This window comes from Amblyraja radiata, chromosome 6 (assembly GCF_010909765.2).
Source record: "Amblyraja radiata isolate CabotCenter1 chromosome 6, sAmbRad1.1.pri, whole genome shotgun sequence".
Lineage (NCBI taxonomy): Eukaryota > Metazoa > Chordata > Chondrichthyes > Rajiformes > Rajidae > Amblyraja > Amblyraja radiata.
In genome coordinates this window covers 32,008,965-32,029,250 of record NC_045961.1, presented here as the reverse complement: position 1 = coordinate 32,029,250, position 20,286 = coordinate 32,008,965, and the positions used below count along the sequence as shown (strand labels likewise).

At 39.8% G+C, this 20,286-nt stretch overlaps 1 protein-coding gene across 2 annotated transcripts in view; it reads left to right on the top strand.

The window, feature by feature from the left end:
* folh1b (folate hydrolase 1B) overlaps positions 1-20,286 on the top strand; it is a 76,485-nt gene that overhangs the window by 27,495 nt on the left and 28,704 nt on the right. For both annotated transcript variants that reach the window (XM_033022447.1, XM_033022448.1), the window contains 5 exons: positions 12,356-12,441; positions 12,764-12,883; positions 15,046-15,128; positions 17,861-17,924; positions 20,115-20,182. In XM_033022447.1, the coding sequence (XP_032878338.1) occupies positions 12,356-12,441; positions 12,764-12,883; positions 15,046-15,128; positions 17,861-17,924; positions 20,115-20,182 (421 nt within the window). The remainder of the gene's footprint in view (positions 1-12,355; positions 12,442-12,763; positions 12,884-15,045; positions 15,129-17,860; positions 17,925-20,114; positions 20,183-20,286) is intronic.

Sequence of the window (20,286 nt, the reverse complement as noted above, 5' to 3'; positions counted from 1 at the left end):
CACAGTACGTGCGCCTACAGAACAATGTCTCAAGCACCATCTTGAGCAGCACAGGGGCTCCACAAGGAACTGTGCTGGCTCCATTCCTGTTTACCATCTACACAGCGGATCTCCAATATAACACCAACAGCTGCTTTTTGCAGAAATTTTCGGATGACACAGCTGTTGTCGGCCTCATTAAAGGGGGCAATGAGGAGGAGTATAGAGACATAATAAGTAACTTTGTGGAGTGGAGTGCACACAATAACCTCCATCTTAACACCACAAAAACCAAGGAGATAGTTGTGGACTTCAGGAGGGGGAGGAGGAGGACTCAAGCAACACCAATCACCATTAAGGGCACTGAGGTGGAGGTGGTCGCTAACCACAGGTACCTTGGTGTGCAGCTTGACAGTGAGCTGGACTGGAAGTGTCATATGGAGGCGGTGTACAGGAAGGGACAAAGCCGACTGTATTTTTTAAGGAGGCTGAGGTCATTTAACATCTGCCAACCCCTACTGTGCAGTGTCTACCATTCAGTGGTGGCCAGTGCTCTGTTTTTTGCTGTGGCCTGTTGGGGAGATGGCGCCCGCATAGCGGACAAAAACAGACTGGACAAGCTGATCAGGAAGGCCGGCTCAGTGGTCGGGGCTGAGCAACGAACGGTCCAGCAGGTGGCAGAGGCCAGAACTCTGAACAAACTGGGTTCAATAATGACCAACCCCACTCACCCACTCCATGCCCTGAAGGTGATCAAGAGCAGCATCTTCAGTCAGAGACTGATTGCACCAATGTGCAAAACTGAGAGACATAGGAAGTCCTGTTTACCAGCTGCTATAAGGTTATATAATGCGCATAAATAACTGCACTTTTTTTCATTAATTGTATTTTAACTTGTATTTTAACTTGTATTTTAACTTGTTAAGTATGGAAGCTATTTGAGGAAATGTGTGGTGTTATGTCTGTCTTGAAGCTGTCGTGGCACTGTAATTTCCTGTAAAGGATTATTAAAGGTATAATCAATCAATCAATCAATTCCAGATGTAGTGTTTCAAACATATCTGATATCCACATTTTTATTGTTGGTGTGGGTGCATTTTTCCAGAATTTAAATATAAGCTTTTTTCCCCATTATTAGCCCATAATTGAGTAAATTCTTCTGAAACACGTTTAGTTCAGGGTTACCTTCCGATATTCCAAAAATAATCCATTCTGGTTTTGGTACCAGTTTTATTTTAATTAATTTTGTAAAGATGTCAAATATTTCATTCCAGAATTTTTGTATTTTTGTACAAAAAACAAAAGAATGCGCTATGGTAGCTTCTTGACACAGACATTTATCACAGATGGGTGAGACATTAGGGAAGAATTTATTTATTTTAGTTTTTGAATAATATAGTCTATGTAATGTTTTGAATTGAATGAGAGTATGTCGTACGTTGATCGAACATTTATGCACCTGTTTGCATGTTTTTTATATATGTATGCATGATTATCCCAGCTCTCTTTTGAAATTTTTATAGCTAATTCTTGTTCCCAGTCTCTTCTAATTCCATCAGTTGTGGGTATTTCTATGTTTAAGATGATGTTATATAGGTACGATATTAGATTAGCTGATTTCGCCTTTGTCTTCACTGCTTCATCCAGTAAGTCTGTAGGCATATTATGATAGTCTTTTGTGTATTTTTTCAGATAATCACGAATTTGAAGATATTTAAAATATTGATTATTTTTCAAATTATATTTCAGTTGTAGTTGTTGAAATGATAGTAATTTTCCCAATTCATACAGATCTCCGAGCGTTTTGATTCCCATTCTTTCCCATTGTATAAATGATTTGTCTATAATTGATGGTTTAAACGATGGATTATTAACTATTGGTATTAAAAGAGATAGGTTTCTTAATTTTAGGTTCTGTTTTATTTGTTTCCATGTTCTAATTGTGCTATGTATAATTGGATTTTTATTATAATTTTTGTTACTCAGATGTATTGGTGAGAGGAGAGTCGCTCCTATATTATACGGAGAGCAGCCCTCTCTTTCCATTACAATCCAGTCCACCTGCTGGGCAGAATTGTCCAGCAGGTGAATCATATTTTTAATATTTACTGCCCAATTATAATACATAAAGTTGGGGAGCGCTAGACCACCCAGCTCTTTTCGTTTATTAAGGTGTGCTCTTTGTATTCTATGGGATTTATAATGCCATATAAAATTTGTAATGTCTGAATCCAATTTTTTGAAAAACTTTTTTTGGGAGATATATAGGTATTGATTGAAATAGGTATAGGATTTGTGGTAGAAAGATCATTTTTATAGTGTTTATTCTGCCTATTAGGGACATTGGAAGTGTTTTCCAGAATTTAATCAAATTATTTAGTTTTTTAAGTAACGGATTATAATTGGCTTTAAACATATCATGGTAGTTTCTAGTAATTTCAATTCCCAAATATTTGAATTTTTCTGTGGCTATTTTAAAGGGGAATTTCCGGAGGTGTGTTGAGTCTTTTGGTTTTATCGACATAATTTCACTTTTGTTCCAGTTTATTCTATATCCTGAGAAGGATCCAAAGTCCTCAATTAAATTTAATATGTTTGGTATACTCATTTGTGGTTTTGTGATGTACAATAGTACATCATCGGCGTATAAAGATATTATGTTATTTGAGTGTTTTGTATTATAACCATAAATATCCGGGTGTGTTCTTATTTTTTCAGCAAGGGGTTCAATTACCAAAGCAAATAACAGCGGTGATAATGAACATCCTTGTCTATTACCCCTTGATAATTCAAATTTTGTGGATAGTATATTATTAGTTAGTATTCTAGCCGTGGGTTTGTTATATAATAATTTTATCCATGCGATGAAGTTCTCTCCCATTTGGAATTTTTGCAATACTTTAATCATATAATCCCATACTACTTGATCAAACGCTTTTTCTGCATCCAGTGAAATGATAGATAACTCTTGGTCATGAGATTTATGTGAGTGCATTATGTTAAGCAAGCGTCTCAAATTATTGAATGAGTGTCTCTTAGGTATAAATCCTGTTTGATCCTCATTTATTAATCTACTAACATACCTGCTTAGTCTTCTAGCTAGTGTTTTCGCTATTATTTTTTGATCCGTATTTAACAGAGCAATAGCTCTATATGATCCTGGCTCTTCTCTATTTTTATCTTTTTTAAGTATTAGTGTGATCGTTGATTCTGCTAATGTTTCAGGTAATCTTTGCTCTTTAAAAGCATATGTATACATTTTCTGTAGGCGTGGAGTAACTATGTCGTAAAAGGATTTATAGAATTCGTTACTGAATCCGTCTGGTCCTGGTGTTTTTCCATTCTTAAGTGTGTTTATTGTGTCTTCTATCTCCTTAGAAGTAATTTGTGCTCCCAGTTCCTCTTGTTCCCTCAGTTCTAATTGAGGGAGATTACAATTATCCAGAAATTCTGAGACTTTATTATTGTCTATTGACGTTTTAGATGTATATAGATTCAGGTAAAATTGAGCAAATCTTTTATTGATATCCTTGGGTAGTGTTAATAATTCCCCTCTATCTGATTTAATCTTTAGTATTGCATTCTCTTTTTCCCATTTTTTCAATTGGTGTGCTAAAAGTTTGTGGGGTTTGTCCCCAAATTCAAAATGTTCTTGCTTAATAATTTGAAATAGTGTTATAACTTTCTCTGACAACAATTTGTTTAGCTTGAATTTCAATAGTAGAATTTTATTATGTTTATCCATAGTTGGATCTTTAGCATTATCTGTATCTAATTGTTTTATTTGTTCTTCTAAATGTCTTTGTTCATTCTTATTCTTTTTATTTTGAAAAGCTTGAAATGAAATAATGACTCCTCTAATAAATGCTTTGAAGGATTCCCATAATAGCGTGGGGGATATATCTGGTGTATCATTTATCTCAAAAAATAGGTCCATCTGTTTTTTTAGATATATACTCCCTTGTGGGTCTTTTAAAATTTGCGAGTTAAACCTCCAGAACGATTTATTCATAGACATTCCTTCTAATTTTAAAACAAAAGTTAACGGAGAGTGGTCTGAGTACGCATTGATGTGGTATTTAGGGTTCATAGTATGCGGAATTAATTTTGTATCCACTAGGAAATAGTCTACACGTGAGTATGTTTTATGTACCGTTGAATAAAACGAATAATCCCTTCCCGTCGGGTTTGCAATCCTCCAAACGTCTGCTATATTTGTGTGTTTTATATATGTATGTAAGAGTTCACTGGTTTTAGATTTCATGTTACCTCTTTGTTTTTGCATCGATTTATCTAGATACGGGTCTAAAACACAGTTGAAGTCTCCTCCAATTATAACATTTTGATAATTAAATTCTGCAATTATATTCAAAATGTTATAAAAAAATTGAGGATGATCAAAATTGGGCGCATAAATGTTTACCAGCGTAATTGGCGTAGTATTGATTTCTCCTGTTACTATAAGGTATCTCCCTTCCTTATCTGATATAATATTCTTTGATTTAAATGGTATTCCTTTACGAATAATGATTGCAGTGTCTCTAGATTTGGAAGTGAATGAAGAGTGAAATGTTTGGCCTATCCAGTTCGCCCTCAGTCTCGTCTGATCTTGGTGTTTAAGATGCGTTTCTTGTAGAAACGAAATGTCCGTGTTGTATGATTTCAACTGAGCTAGTATCTTGCCCCTTTTAATAGGTTCATTAATACCCCTTATATTCCAACTACATAGTGTGATTCCTCCCATTTTCTTTTGATTGTCGTCATGCATTTTTACCAATTTTAATGTCCTTATTTATTGCGGTGCGTCCATACCTCAGGACTCTGGTTATTTGGGGGGCGTTTATATTATAGACTTCTTTGGTAGCTCCCTTCCGCGATTTTCCTTGAAAAAGAAGCACATAGATGTGACCTATTGTGATTAAAAAAAAAAATAGAACAAATAAATTTACAGTGTCTGAGTATTCGACACTGTAGTGAGTGTCCCACTCGTCCGTGGGATTCGACATACCGCTTCCGGTGTAGATGTTATGAAGTTAGCCCCGCTGCCTTTATTACCCTAAACCTAGGGGGTCGATACCATTTCCAAATTAGTTCTATTTCACCCAGTTACACTATATATATTTGTTTCATTCCGACTTATCAAATCTAATCATATATTCAATTACCTATATTCCTCACTTTAACTATTTACAATCGGCTTTAGCTTTGTTAATAGTGAGCTGTTCGCTGAAAGGGTTAACCAGAGTCAGGCTCCTGGAATTATGCCAGGTGTCTGAGTCTCCTCCCCTCCCCACTCAAGCTGCGAAACACATAAGATTACATTTGTCTGCGTTATATATCAGGCAACGCATTTTTACAATTTTTACCATTATATACCTCAAGTTAGTTTCCATTTCTATTTCTATATTAGTATTGTTAGTTATTAATTATTATTAATTCTCTATATTTTGTGAAACTATATAAAATCGTAAGGCGATACTTGTCCTTGTAATGTTTTCCCCATTCAGCTCAGCAGATCGTTACTCCCATGTTTATCAGTCTTTCCCCGTTTGAACACAAAGTGTCCTTGAATTGAATTCCACAATGTCCAAGGGGAGATAATAATGTCTAGACACTTCTCATGGAAAAGCTGTTGCATTTAATAATTTTTAAAGATTGGTGTTATTTCTCTTTTCTTCTAATATTCTCTTTGAGGGAATAAGCAAGTTAATTTGTTCATAACGTACTGGTGCCGTGATTAATTTTCTTTCCTACGCTGTGAGTTCTGCCACGATTTCTTGAGCATATTTAAGAGATGCTACCGAATTAGTAAATGTTTTTGAAACTCCCTTGTAAGTAATACGCATCCTGGCCGGATAATACACTCCGCATATGACTTCCTTGACACCGTAAAGAGCTTCTCTTGTCTGTGAGAACATTCTTCTCTTTTGCACAATCTCATAAGGGTAGTCCCGTAGGAGTTTGATAGAATCATTTCTATACATCATCTTCTCTCCGTGTTTAATTTTTTTCATCAGCTCTTCCACTGTTGAGATATCCCGAAGTTTGATTATGATCTGTCGTGGATAGGCTTGGTCTCCTTGTGATCTTGGTTTAAATCTGGGTAGTCGATGTGCTACTTCAATTACAGGTGCCTCAGGTAGCTTGAGTACGTGTTTGATTAGATTGGCAGTGAACTCACAGGCATTGTCCCCCTCAGCTCCCTCTGTTACTCCACGTATTCGTATATTTTGCCGTCTTGAGCGAGCTTCGAGGTCGACACATTTATCAGAGACTTTTGTTAGTTGACTCTTGAGGCTGTCTAATTCTAACTTCATCGTCTGCATGTCTCCGGTCATCTCTTCCACAACAGCTTCCATATCTTTCACCGCAGTTACATTTGCAGAAACAGTTTCATGCACAGCCTCAAACATCTCTGTGGTCTCTTCTGCCACCTTATTAATTTTCCCCGTTAATTCTTCTTGCACATCCTCAACTCTTTTTTGTAGAGCACCAATGCCCTCAAGGATTTTTTGATGACCGGCTTCCATATTTTCCATCATTTTTAAATTTCCAGTTTCAATGTCCTTTCTCAAGTCTCTTACCGAGATCTTTATCTCCTCCATTTCGGGTTTCTCTTTTGTGGTCATCTCAGTCTTAGATCGTGTATCCATTCCAGAGTCCACTCCAGAGGTCAGCTGTGCAGTTTCTTGAGGTTTCTGAGTCTTCAGCAGGTGTTTTGTAGCTTTCCACTGTGGGCTCTGACCTGGAGATGTGTTTTTCATTTAAAATGAGTTTCCCTCCGTTAAATTCACGGCGCTTACTGATGAAGTCATCAGCACAGCGACCCGGTGCTCCGGTAGGTTTTTAAAAACGGTCCCGACCTCCAGACCCGATTTTTACGCGAGAAATCGCGATTTTTTCAGCGGAGCTAAAAGATTTGCGACTGCTAGCAGAGCATCGCACCACCGGAACCAGATATTTCCCTAATACTTCTGAGTTACATAATACTTCAACGCATAAAAAATAAATTGATTTATTGTGCTGGCATTAAGAATTGATGCCTAATATAGGTGGAGGAGTTAGTAGCTTAAAATTCCTAGGTTTTAACATCTCACAGTACATAAATATAATCATGAAGAAGATGCACCAGCGTTAATCCTTTCCAAGAAGTTTAAAGAGATTCAACGTTTCACCAATAACACCAACAAACTTCCTCAGAGATACTGTAGAAAGTAAGTAGGAAATAACTGCAGATGCTGGTTTCAATCGAAGATAGACACAAAATGTTGGAGTAACTCAGTGGGACAGGCAACATTTCTGGAGAGAAAGAATGGGCGGAGTTTCGGGTCGAGACCCTTCTTCAAAATAAGAATTTGAAGAAGGGTCTCGACCCGAAACGTCACCCATTCCTTCTCTCCAGATATGCTGCCTGTCCCACTGAGTTACTCCAGCATTTTGTGTCTATCTTTTGTAGAAAGTAATCTGACTGGTTGCATCATGGCCTGGTATGGCAATTCCAATACACAAGAATGCAAGACGCTGCGTAGCTTGATCTGCTCAGCCCTCCACACCATCGATAGCATCAACATGATTGATTGTCTCAAGAAGGTGGTATCTATCATCAAGGATCCCCACCATATGACCTCTCCGCCTTCTCACTGAAACCATCAGGCAGAAGGTACAGAAGCTTGAAGTCACTTAACTAAGTTCAGGAATAGGTACTTTCCTGCAACTGTCAGGTCTTGAACCTATCCGCACAACCCTAATTCCTCATCGACAACTGAACACTATGGATCACTCTTGCTTTACCATAGACTAGCCAATCTCTAGGGGGCGCTGCACTGGCAGCAGTCTGTAATTTCTATCTTTTTTTTTTCAGTTAGTCCAATGTCTGTTTTAGGGGGAAACTTTAACTTTTCTATGTGGGGGAGGGGGGCAGGGTATGGGGGAAACCGTCTCCCAGTCTCTTCCTGGCGGGGACGCGACTATTTCTCCGAGTCGCGTCCTCGCCCCCCACCTCGCGGCCTACCAGCTGGATCGGAGCGGCCTTTCCTGCCGGGTACCGGGAACCGGACCGGGGCTGCTACAGCGGCAGTGCAGCGCTGGAGTCACCGTGGAGCGGGCGATGCCTACCTGGGTCGCCGTTTGGAGCTCCGGAGCATTGAGCCGCTGCTCCAACATCGTGGAGCTCTGGTGCGGAGAGCTTCCAACGAGGGCGGCGCTGACCGTCATCGTGGAGTCCTGGGGCGCCTTGCAGAGGGCCTACAGCAGCAGTCTCCACCCGGCGCGGCCTACGGACTTTGGAAGCCGCCGACTCCGGTAGGAGGGGGCCGACTCTGTGTCCACGCCGCTGAGGACGTCCCGCAGCCCCGACGTCGGACTTACAACACCCCGGCGAGCGGTTCTGGACATCGGGCCGCCCGTAGGTGCAACTGCGGAGGGCACGGGGAGGCCCTGACCACGAGGAACAGTGGAGGAAGAGACTGACTTTGGTGCCTTCCCACACAGTGGGAAACTTTGATTCTGCTGTGTGGGGATGTTTTATGTAAATTCTATAGTGTGTTGTGTTCTTTATTTTTATTGTATGGCTGTATGGGAATTTCATTGCACTGTGCCATCTGGCACATGTGACAATTAAATGTATCTTGAATCTTGAATCTTGAATATTTAAATTGTGTTGTACACTAATGTTTTTTCTGCAGTCTTTTTTTCTACTGTCTTGCAGAACATATGTGTAATCTATGTGTAATTTATGTGAGATTTATATTTTTGCACATTTATACTCCTGTGATTTATATGGTTGTGTTGCTACTGCAAGCAAGGTTTTGTACTGTACCCGTGCAGGTGACAATAAACTTGACTCGAGATATGCATGAGAATAACAATACTGCAAAAGCTGGCAGATGAGTGAGAATCTAGAACTATTTTTAAATCACCATTACAATGCATGGTGTCAAACTGAGATTGACCATGAACAGCTGCATATCACACAGTGATAGTGTGGGATATGTATATTGGCAGGAATTCAGCAAAACACCATTAGTATCATCATGCAGCAAAAATTCTCAGAAATATTGGGAAAATCAAGTGTTTGGTTCAGCATGATGGAAAACAGATGAAGTCATCAATGATTGAACTGAATTATATATAGAAGTCTGCAATGCAGGATTGATATTGGTTATGAATATTTCAACTTGACGATGTGGACGTGTAATGTCAATTTGATAATGGTCATATACAGCATCATTGAGGACAGAGCCCATATCTCTATCCTGAAGACGCCAAGGCCAGCAACTGCCTTATTCCCTTAACACATAGTGGAGAAAAAGCTGTGGAAGCTGAAAGTGAGTCGTTGGTTGATGTCTGACTCCGGGAAGAAGTAACTAGGCTTGTGGTAGTGTTGAAGTTGGACAAACAATGTGTGGTTATGCAATAATTATAATGTCACTCTAAATAAAATTATTAATTATGAGCTATTTTCACTGTCAATATTACAGGATCACTATATGGAACTGGCTGTGACCAAACTGGCCTTGTCTCACACTGTGCCCAAGTTAACAGTAGTCCAACAAGAGAGTATCATCTGATAATGAACACACACACAATGAGCTATATGCCTACAGAAAGTTTAAAAATGAGAAGAAATCAGCCCCAACGGTTTTTCAAATGATGGAGCAAATATTAAAGGAGGATCTTGATTCCTATGTAATGTGATTGTAACAAGGACGGACTATGCTCTTGAAGATATTAGAACAAATATACGAGACATAGCATTTTTTAATAGTTCAAGTGAGGTAAATGTGGCATCACGCAACATTAGGTCATATACCTGGGCTTCAAGGTTGGTAAGGATGGGAGTAGGGCTACCACAGGGGAAGATGGATGCAGTCTTAGTGCAGAGAATCAATTAATATTATTAGAGATCAATGTGCTTTGGGGAACTTCAATCCATCGCTCAATGTTTCAATGGATCCAGCCACCATTTTAATTCCTTTGCCTTGGAACCAAGGTGAACAACACCAGATGGCATATGAGATGTGCAAGGCCAATCTCAACTGTGATTCTTACTTTGTTGATTAGAACCTTGAAAATGTATTGATGCTCTCATATCACGCAGCCAGCAAAATGCTGGTGCATTCATTTCACTTCTTCTGGACTCTGGCTAAGAGTCATGCTTGTTTGCCCCCACTGAACAAAGGTGTGCATTAATTGAGAAGGTCTCCCTGGGAGTAGTCACTAGGTTCAGTAAATTATTTCTAAAATGACTTTGCACCACTGTTCCTAACTGTAACCCACGACATACCACTTTTAGCCAAAGAGCCATCATTACATGATGGCGGCTTCCTGGTTACAATAAATGGCTATGTTACTCTGAATTTAATTAATACAGAGTATTGCATCTCCAAACAGAATGCTCTGCTTGTGTCCTATTGCAACTACTATCTGAGAAGAGACCACAAGCTTTGCAAAAAGGGACTCCACTCTGTAGCCTGTAAATAAAGATTTATTGATTTACACTTGGTGAGCACTGGGGCAACTCTGTGCGATGTTCTACTTGGACTGCATCCAATTCATCTGGAATGATGCTGGAAATCTAAAATAAAAACGTATCTGCAGCACTTCTCTGTTTTTATTTCATAAGCCAAAGCTTTTTAAAGGGGCTCTTCCAGGTATTCTTGCAAAAGTATGACAATGCTTTATTCCCACTAATGTCGTGCTCAGCGTGTGGGAATGGTCCACCTGGAGGTTTGGGCTGGATGTTGGCCAAGGCATAGGGAATCTGGCCAAAGCAGGATAGTGTGTCAGAACTCTAGCATTGCCACTCCCGTGGTAGACCTGGTTGATGAGGGTGAAATTCAATTGGGTTGTGTTGCAATTCCAGCATTCTGCATTTTTTTTAAATAAAAAAGTTCTCGACATACGATAATAGTAAATTCTAGGTCACTTCACGTCACCTGGAATATTCGACCTGTCGTAAATCAGTGTTGTGACCCCAACATAACACTGGCACCAGAGCTAGGTCAGATGATGTCATCTACTGCGCAGCAGTCCTTTTGAAGCATGCTGAGGAACATTTAGACTGTAGTCTTTAGAAATACAAGTCCTTCAGCCCACTGAGTACACTGACCAGCGATCACCCTGTACACTATGACTATCCTACACACTAGGGATGATTTACAATTACACAGAAGCCAATTAACCTACAAACCTGTACGTATTTGGAGTGTGGGAGGAAACTGGAGCACCCAGAGAAAACCCATGTGGTCACATGGAGAATGTACGAACTCCACAGACAGCACCCGTAGTCAGGATTGAACCCGGGTCTCTGGCACTGTAAGGCAGCAACTATACCGCTGCGCCATGGGCCATGTTTTTCTGGGGCGCCCAGAGCAATACTGCTTTTCTCCCAAAGTGCTGTACTGAAAAGTTTGCAAGCCTATTAATTCCTTTCCCTACATCCTTTTTAAAAAGTTTCTCACCTCAGTGTCCCCTACCCAGCGATCACCTGGCAGATGATTTCCTGACTGTATTTTTTACTCTTTCCCCCAACCCTCCCCTCCACATGTTCACCTGCAACATGTTCACCTGCAACATGTTCACCTACAATCTGTTTCCAACTTCACACCTCAAGACATATGCAGCCCAGCACTGAACGCCAGGCCCAGGTTCCATCCTTGCCTGTACTGCCTTGGGAAAATTTCACCCAGGGAGATCTGCAGTATGGCTGTCATGACTAATGGCCTTGTTAGTAACTGAATGTTGATGGCGTGGACCAACAGCTGCATCAGTTATTTCCCCCATTCCTTCTGCCTGGTTCTTACTTTTGTTAATTGTTAAACTAGAATTGTTGGGTAACTGCAGCTAATGTCTAATCATGCACGTTTACCTCCTGTTAAATAGTGTATGGACTGAAGCTACCAACTGAGGTCTTGCCAAAACTGCACATGGTCTACAGCCATTCCATCCTACTGCCCATCTTGCAAGGAGTCGCTCATCACCGTCTGAGCTCTTCTTTAGACCCCAAAGCTGTGTTTGCTAAGCCACCTCACCATGTTAACAAAAAAACAAAGATTTCCCAAGTTATATGGCCTATCTCTAATCCTACCTCTTTCCGTTGGTCACTTAAACCTTCATCTAACACCAAGTTTAGCAATTTCAGCCTTCCATTTTCCAGTCTCCATAAACTTATGAGTTTATCTGAAACTCTACTGCCCAAACCTTTTCTAAGATTAAGCTTCCCTCATCTATCATTCTATCCTTGCAAGCCAAATATTCAGCTATTGACAGAACCTTTATCTGTGGTGATGGGTATGATATACATTAATGACGGTAGTTAATGTGAACATGTTTTTTTTTTAAACTTGAATGCTGAGAGATTTATTTTAAATTTTAGCAAAGTCCAAATGCATGTCCACACAAGGAATGAGGTGAGAAGAATTTACAACGTAATTGGCAAAATTCGGGGAGCAGTGGAACCAGGTGATGAATGAATTCAACGTTATTTGAATTGATTGGATTTTTAACATTTTTGAGTTTACTTGTTTTTATACTGCTGGATATCTTTTATAGTGTAAGATATTGAACGCCTGTGGCAAATGAATTGTAAATTAGCCATAACTAAGTGCGCAGTGTTGGAAGTTCTAAGATGAGCAGAATGAAGAGATCTCTGATTTAGGCATTGACCCAAGTTTCATTTTCCTATATATAAATATACAAAAATTGCAGCCTGCCATGTATAAATAGCAGTTGAAGAAAGTTTCTTGAAATAGGAAATAACCTGTGTCTTAATTTGCTCTGGCAGATCGGTACGTCATTCTGGGTGGGCACCGTGATGCATGGGTCTTTGGCGGCATTGATCCCACTAGTGGAGCAGCTACTCTGCATGAAATTGTGAGGAGTTTTACGAAGCTTATGAGAGAGGGTAAATATGTCTGAATGAGGTACGGGTTATGGTGTGAATTATTTTGTTGCTACTAGCTTTGTTTTTCTTTCCTTCCTCTGAAAGCATTGATATTTCTGGAAATGCATTGGGTTTTGTTTGTCCCGTACTATCGTCCACATGACCATCCTTGTGGGAGCCAAAGCAATGAGGTTCAACCAGTGATTCATACTGAGGACAGTGGTGATGAAGTTGCACTGCAATAAAGGTAATAGTTCAGTAATCAGGAGAGTCGGACCTGATTGCATTCTCCGGGATCCATTGCACAAATGACCAATTGTAGGATCCACCATCTGCTTAATAAACATAGTTAAGCAATGTTACTGATTATGGACTCCATATCACTTCCTGTCCATTAAGAAAGATGATGCACAAATTTAATTGAGAATGAGCCACAGTGTTTTTTAAACATAATCCGTGATTTAGTCATAGAGTGATACAATGTGGAAACAGGCCCTTTGGCTTAACTTGCACAAACCGGCCAACATGTCCCAGCTACACTAGTCCCACCTGCCTGCATTCGGTCCATATTCCTCCAAACCTGACCTATCCATGTACCTGTCTAACTGTTTCTTAAACGTTGGGATAGTCCCTGCCTCAACTACCTCCTCTGGCAGCTTGTCTATACATCCACCATTTTATGTGTGAAAAGGTTACCTCTCAGATTCCTATTAAATCTTTTCCCCTTCACCTTATACCTATGTCCTCTGGCCCTCGATTTACCTACTTTGGGCAAGAGACTGTGCATCTACAATTAATGAATTATTTATGATGTGGAGCCTTGTTCAACTGAATTGCACAATGGATAATAGAATCATTGAAATTCATATCACAAATAGAGTCCATTTCACCATTTGGTTCATAGCAATCTAAAAAAAGTTAGTATCTAATCTAACACATTTAAACAAATATTGACCTAATCATGGTCTAATTAACACATTTTCCAGTCATTGGTTTCCATGAGAAGGATGGCAACTTAATGGTATCTGACAGCTATATTTGGAGTGAAGAGGGTAGGGTCATTTCTAGATCCTGGCCTTGTTTAAAATAATTTGTCCAATTTTGGATATGCTCCCGTGACTAGAATATCAATGTGCATTCACATATCAGGTTCACAAGTTTACAAAGTGAGCAGCCGAGATCCCAAAAATTGAATTAAGTTTTTCTTGATTATTGGAAGAATTAGAAAAAAACAGCGTATTATCATGTTCTAGAACAAATCGAAAGAAGTCTGTTACACACAATATAAAGAAATACTCCATGTTATCATTGCTCAAAACTAGAAATTGTAGGAAACACAACTGGTTGCAAGATAAACTAGAATCTGCCGATTTCACTTCACCTCATGTTGTTTGTGCCAGTTTGATCTGACAGATTTTCTTTACAATACCATGTTTCATTTCATAATAATTGATTCCTATTTTATGTTGTATGATAATAAATGTAATATGCTGTCAAAATGAATTAAGCCAGCATTACATAAAAATTATTTTAACATGAAAATGAAAGCAATTTTCTCCTGTACTTAGACTCCCTAAACCCTTAGTTGAGATGTGAAGAGTCTATAGTATTTTATTATTATATGTCCCAGACAGAACAATGAAATTCTTACTTGCAACAGCACAACAGCATATGTAAACATGGTACTCTGTAAACAATATAATGAACAAGAGAAACAAGTACAACACACACACACACACACACACACACACACACACACACACACACACACACACACACACACACACACACACACACACACACACACACACACACACACACACACACACACACACACACACAAACACACACCAAACAATAATAGTGCAAAAATTCAAAACCAATGTGCCCCCGTCTATGTAGTTCAGAGCTTATTTGAAGGTTGTGGTGTTTAATAGCATGATAGGAAGATGCTGTTCCTGAACCTGGATGTTACAGTTTTCAGGCTCCTGTACTTTCTTCGTGATGGCAGGGGTGATATGAGTATGTGGCCAGGTTTGATGCGTGTCACTGATGATGCTAGTGGTCTGGAACGTTTAAGTGCTCTAACCTGTCGTGAATCACAATTTGTGCTTGCAGATCGGAGTTTGGGGCAAATCGTTTATTTCAAACTAATTGTGTGGCAATTATCTATGTCTTTAAAGGTTGGAGACCTAGAAGAACTATAATATTTGCCAGCTGGGATGCAGAAGAATATGGTTTATTGGGATCCACAGAGTGGGTAGAGGTAAGTTGTTTGGAATTCAGAAACAAATGCATGCCTAGTACATTTCAACTACAGTTATTATTGTAGTGACATCTTCATTTGATATTAATTCACTCTACTGGCACTACAATCCAGCACTGTAAAATCGGTGGCAAATGTGAAGCTATTTTGGTAATATTTCAGACGTAGAAGAGTACTTTGATATTTATCTGTTTGCCTTGCAAACAATTTAACCCGGACATAAAGTTCATACGGTCATAAAGTCATGTGGTAGGAGCAGAATTAGACCATTCAATTCAATTCAATTCAATTCAATTCAATTTATTGTCATTTGGACCCCTTGAGGTCCAAACGAAATGCCGTTTCTGCAGCCATACATTACAAACAAATAGACCCAAGACACAACATATTTTACATAAACATCCATCACATTGCTGTGATGGAAGGCCAAAAAAACTTTTCTCTCCACTGCACTCTCCCCCCCCCCCATGTCAGAGTCAAAGTCAAAGCCCCCGGCGGGCGATGGCGAATTGTCCCGTGGCCATTAAAACCACGCCGGGTGATGCAAGGTCGCACACCGGGTCTTGGTGTTAGAGCCCCCGGCGTGCGCTCGCAAACTCCCGCGGCCATTCCAAGCCGCGCGGGGCGGTGACGTAAGGCCCCGCTCCAGGTGCTCTTCAACCCCGCAACTCGGGCGGGAGAAGTCGCCGCTGCGGAAGCCCCGAAAAGCGGTCTCCCTCCAGTGACCCGCGGGCTCCCGGTGCCGCCGTCCGCCAAACCCGCAGTTGCAGCCACCGAATCTCCGGGGGTCGGGTCGCAGCAGCGTCCACCACAGCTCCACCCGCTCTGGACTCGGCCAGCTCCACGACGGTGAGGTGAGTAGTCAGCACCAGAGCCCCCGGTTTTCCTGTTGGAGGCCGCTCCTCGTTGCAGCCCCAACGACAACGGAGACCCGACAAAGAAAAGGTCGGGTCTCCCGTGCAGGGAGAGATTTAAAAGTTACCCCCAACCCCCCCACACCACCCCCACCCCCCACACACATACCCCAACAAAAAATAACAAAAACTACATTAAAACATAGACATAAAATAATAAAAACGCAGACGGACTGCAGAGGCCGCTGCAGACGAGAGTCGCGCCGCCTACCGGATGAAGTCTACTCTGCCATTCAATCATGGCTGATCTATCTCTCCCTCCTAACTCCATTCTCGTGCCTTCTCCCCATAACCCTTGACACCTGTACTAATCAATAATCTATCTCTGCCTTAAAATATCCAATGACTTGTCCTCCACAACCTTCTGTGGCAAAGAATTCCACAGATTCTCCACCATCTGACTAAAGAAATTCCTCCTCGTCTCCTTTCGAAAAGGAAGTCCTTTAATTCTGAAGTGATGGCCTCTAGTCCTAGACTCTCCTACTGGTGGAAACATTCTCTCCATATCCACTCTATCCAAGCCTTTCACTGTTTGGTAGTTCTGCTATTTAATTCTGTACTTTTAATATATAAAAAATGACACGTCTGAATGAATGCCAACATCGGTCTATATTTTATAAGATTTGAGAAAGACAAAATAAATGTCTGCATGTCTTGATGAATAGGCCCTAACCTAAAACATTAACTGTTTATCTCTATAAATGCTGCTTGACTAGCTAAATAATTTTAGTAATTACTGTTTTTATTGCTGATTTCTAACATCTAGATTTTTATTTGCTTTTCAAAATATCTGCATTAAAATGGTAATGTAGGAGAACCTAAAAATTAATCAGTTTTACAAAAGCACAAAATAATTGCTATGTGTTGTGCTCCTCGTGAAATTCAATTTCTAGAATTACAGTGCTGTGAAGAGCTGCCATTATTTTGTGCATTTCCTGCTAATGAGCACAGGGACATTTCTAGAAGATGAATGTTTTAACAGAGCTTGGCAAACAGTAACGTAGAATGTCAAGGTTGAAAGATGAGAACATATTTTTTTTTCTGGATTCTAGAATTGCCTCTTGTCTTTCTTTTCTTTCTCTTTTTTTGTTTTCTTCTGTTTGTTTATGTCTTGAGTATAAACTAATAAAAAAATTAAAAAACAAAAAAAAGAATTGCCTCTTGTCAAACACATTCTTGTCAGAGAAAGGATGTATTAACATGACAACCTAGCCTGACAAGGTAAACACTTTCTGCTCAAGTGGGATGTACACACAACAAAAAAACCTGATCATAAACTGTAATGTTTCCATGAGATTAGTATCAACACCAACTGTTTCTGCTTGATTTATAGCGAATGTATTAGAATTCAAATATAGAGGGAGCAGGTATAACTTTAGCAACTTCCGTGACCACTAAGCTCAGGAACAGCTTCTTCCCAACAACCCGTCAGATTATTGAACAATACAGACACCAACTAAACTTTGAACTACGATCTGCCTTGATTGTACTAGGGACTTTGGGCTTTTGTGTTGCACTAATATATTTTTTGTTTATTTAATTTTTTTTCTCTTGTATCATTGTTTTTTTTTAATACTGTATTTACAGACCTGTTATGCTGCTGCAAGGAAGAATTTTATTGGTCTGTTTTAGTACGCATGATTATTAAACTCTCTTTTAACATCTTGACCTCCTGCCACCTCAAAGTGCTTCATCTTTACTTTTAAAACTGGTACTTTTAAACTATGGTTGACCATTATGTAAACTAACTTTGAACTTCGGGAGATGTACCTCTGTTTAAGTGCTGGAATCAATACGTTTTGATATTTTTACATTAAGGACAATGCCAAACTGCTTCAGGAACGGGCCGTGGCATATATCAATGCAGATTCAGCTATTGAAGGTAATTAACTCAAAGTAGATAATTTACTACAATCAGAGATCTTTTTGTTTCAACAAGCAAACTTCTGTAAGAACTCAGCAGCTAAAATATCGTCTGTGGAGGGAAACGATGCAAGTTGCCATTGCAGTTCAATACCTTGTATCACGACTGAGACAGAATAGGAAAGATTTGGGAAGGTGGTGGAAATTCAAGAACCACGGAGCAGGCCTCCTCTTGAGAACAGCAAAGATACATTAGAGATATGGAGAAAAATGGATGGCATTCTTTGAGACGGCAGGGTGGGAGGAGGTGTGGTAGAGCACGCTGTGACAATTGGTGGGGTTGTAGAAGGTGTCAGTGGCGTCTGATTGCTGGGATAGAGAGAGACAGAGATCCAGAAAAGAACGAGGTGTCAGAGATGGTCCAGCTTAATTTGAGTGCAGGGTGGAAGTGGAAGTGACTCGATTAGATCACTTCCCACCCTTAATTGCTGATTGGAACAGAAAGAAAACATGTGCAGAAGTTAGCTCAACAATGTCTTATGAAACTGTGCTGAAAAAACTTATGTGGATCATCTGCCTTTAATCCAAGTTCTACTAGCAAGTGGTCACTTGCAGCCGCTTTAACGCATTTGATCTGCGCTGAAATGCCAAAGACTATCAGCAAAGTGGAAACTGTGGGAAAGATCAATTTTACACACAACCAAAATCGAGCTCCTCATGAGATTTTGGAGCAAAACTGTCCAAACAGGCAAAATTGATAAGAATTATGGTTTCCATACAACAGATATCTTCTATATCATCACAGAGATTTAATTTGGGTAACAGCTATATGCAAGCCGAATGAAAATTATAACATAAACTGTTTTCAGCACAGGAAATCAAATTCAGAGCAACATTTTTCTATCTAAACAATATCTTAGCAGAGTACAGTCTCAAATATTACTGTGGTTCACAGATAGTACCATCACCTGGAATACTGGGTTCGTTAACAAAGTTATTCAAGGTTGGGAGGTTAATTAGAGAGCTAATATCACATAGCTAATTAAAGGGTCGATAATGAGGGCAAAGGGCATAACATCCAGATATGTACTCACTTGACCTGATCTCTATGTCGTCACTTTGGTGGAATTCTGCACTATCTGTCCCTCTCACCGGCAGCTTTAAAAAAAAAATAATAATACAAAAATTGCAATCATAGACAGATGAGATACCAAGGGACATGGGCAATTGGACATGAATTTACCATTTTATGGCTAGAAAATGTAGCAAAGTTTAGTGTTACTGTTTTACAATTCCTTTATGAAAAAGTCCAAGGATTAACTCAGAGTTTCTTCAAAATCAGAAGTAGTTATTTATCGGGTACGTGGTGCAATTTAATGTTTAAAACAATTAAATCAGTCTACATTGTCTGTAATTCCACCCCCCCCCCCCGATCTTCCTGCATCTCACAGAATGACTCAAAGAAGCACTTGCACAGTGACAGTTTAATTTAGTTTATTGTCACGTGTGGTGAGGTACTGTGAGATATCTTTGCTGTCATTTTGACTTCAACCATAATTGGACCTTCAAAGCACATGCAAAGCCTATATAGCCGTTAGTATGGGTAGTTGCCTGTGTTGCGCCGAGGCTGTTGGGTCCCTCAATGGGAACTTACTTTGGTTGGATCTCTAGGACAAGCCCTAGTGGCGTTGTCCCTGAAGCCATCATGATTGCAATCTTACCTACAACCGAAGCTCATGACTGTGCTCCACACCCATGATCACTAGTCTGACCCTTGCTTCACCAACCAAATTGCAAGCATGACTCTGGCTTTACGTACTCACCAATAATTTCTGAAACAAACGTTGCCTTGAGCAAACAATTGTGACCCTTTTCAATTGCCCAGGATGCATGGAAATCTATTTCCCCCAGGACTGACTGTTGTCTAATCTTCTCCTGTGACCACTCCATCCCCTATACTCAGAGTTCACACATGCGATCTATGGTTTTTCCTTTTGCCTGAGCACACAAAGGAAATATCTTGCAGTTCCCAACTTGTAACACAAAGTTTTAGTGCTTAACCTCCAGTTAATCACAACTGTTTAGTCATTTAATATTGCAACCTACTTTAGATTTGTGCTAAAGGTTGTTGAATTGATCTGAAAAGGTAACCAGTTTTATCTAAATTTAACAATCTCTTCCCTTCATCTTCCCCTGTATCTCCACACAGGTAACTACACACTGAGAGTTGACTGTAGCCCACTGCTCAACCAGTTGGTTTATAATCTGACCAAAAAGGTAAGGAACCAGTCATTTTAAAACATTTTCCTGTATAGTTTTATATATTAATTAAAATTAGAAGATGGATATTACAAGAATCTGTGTATGAAGGAACTGCAGAT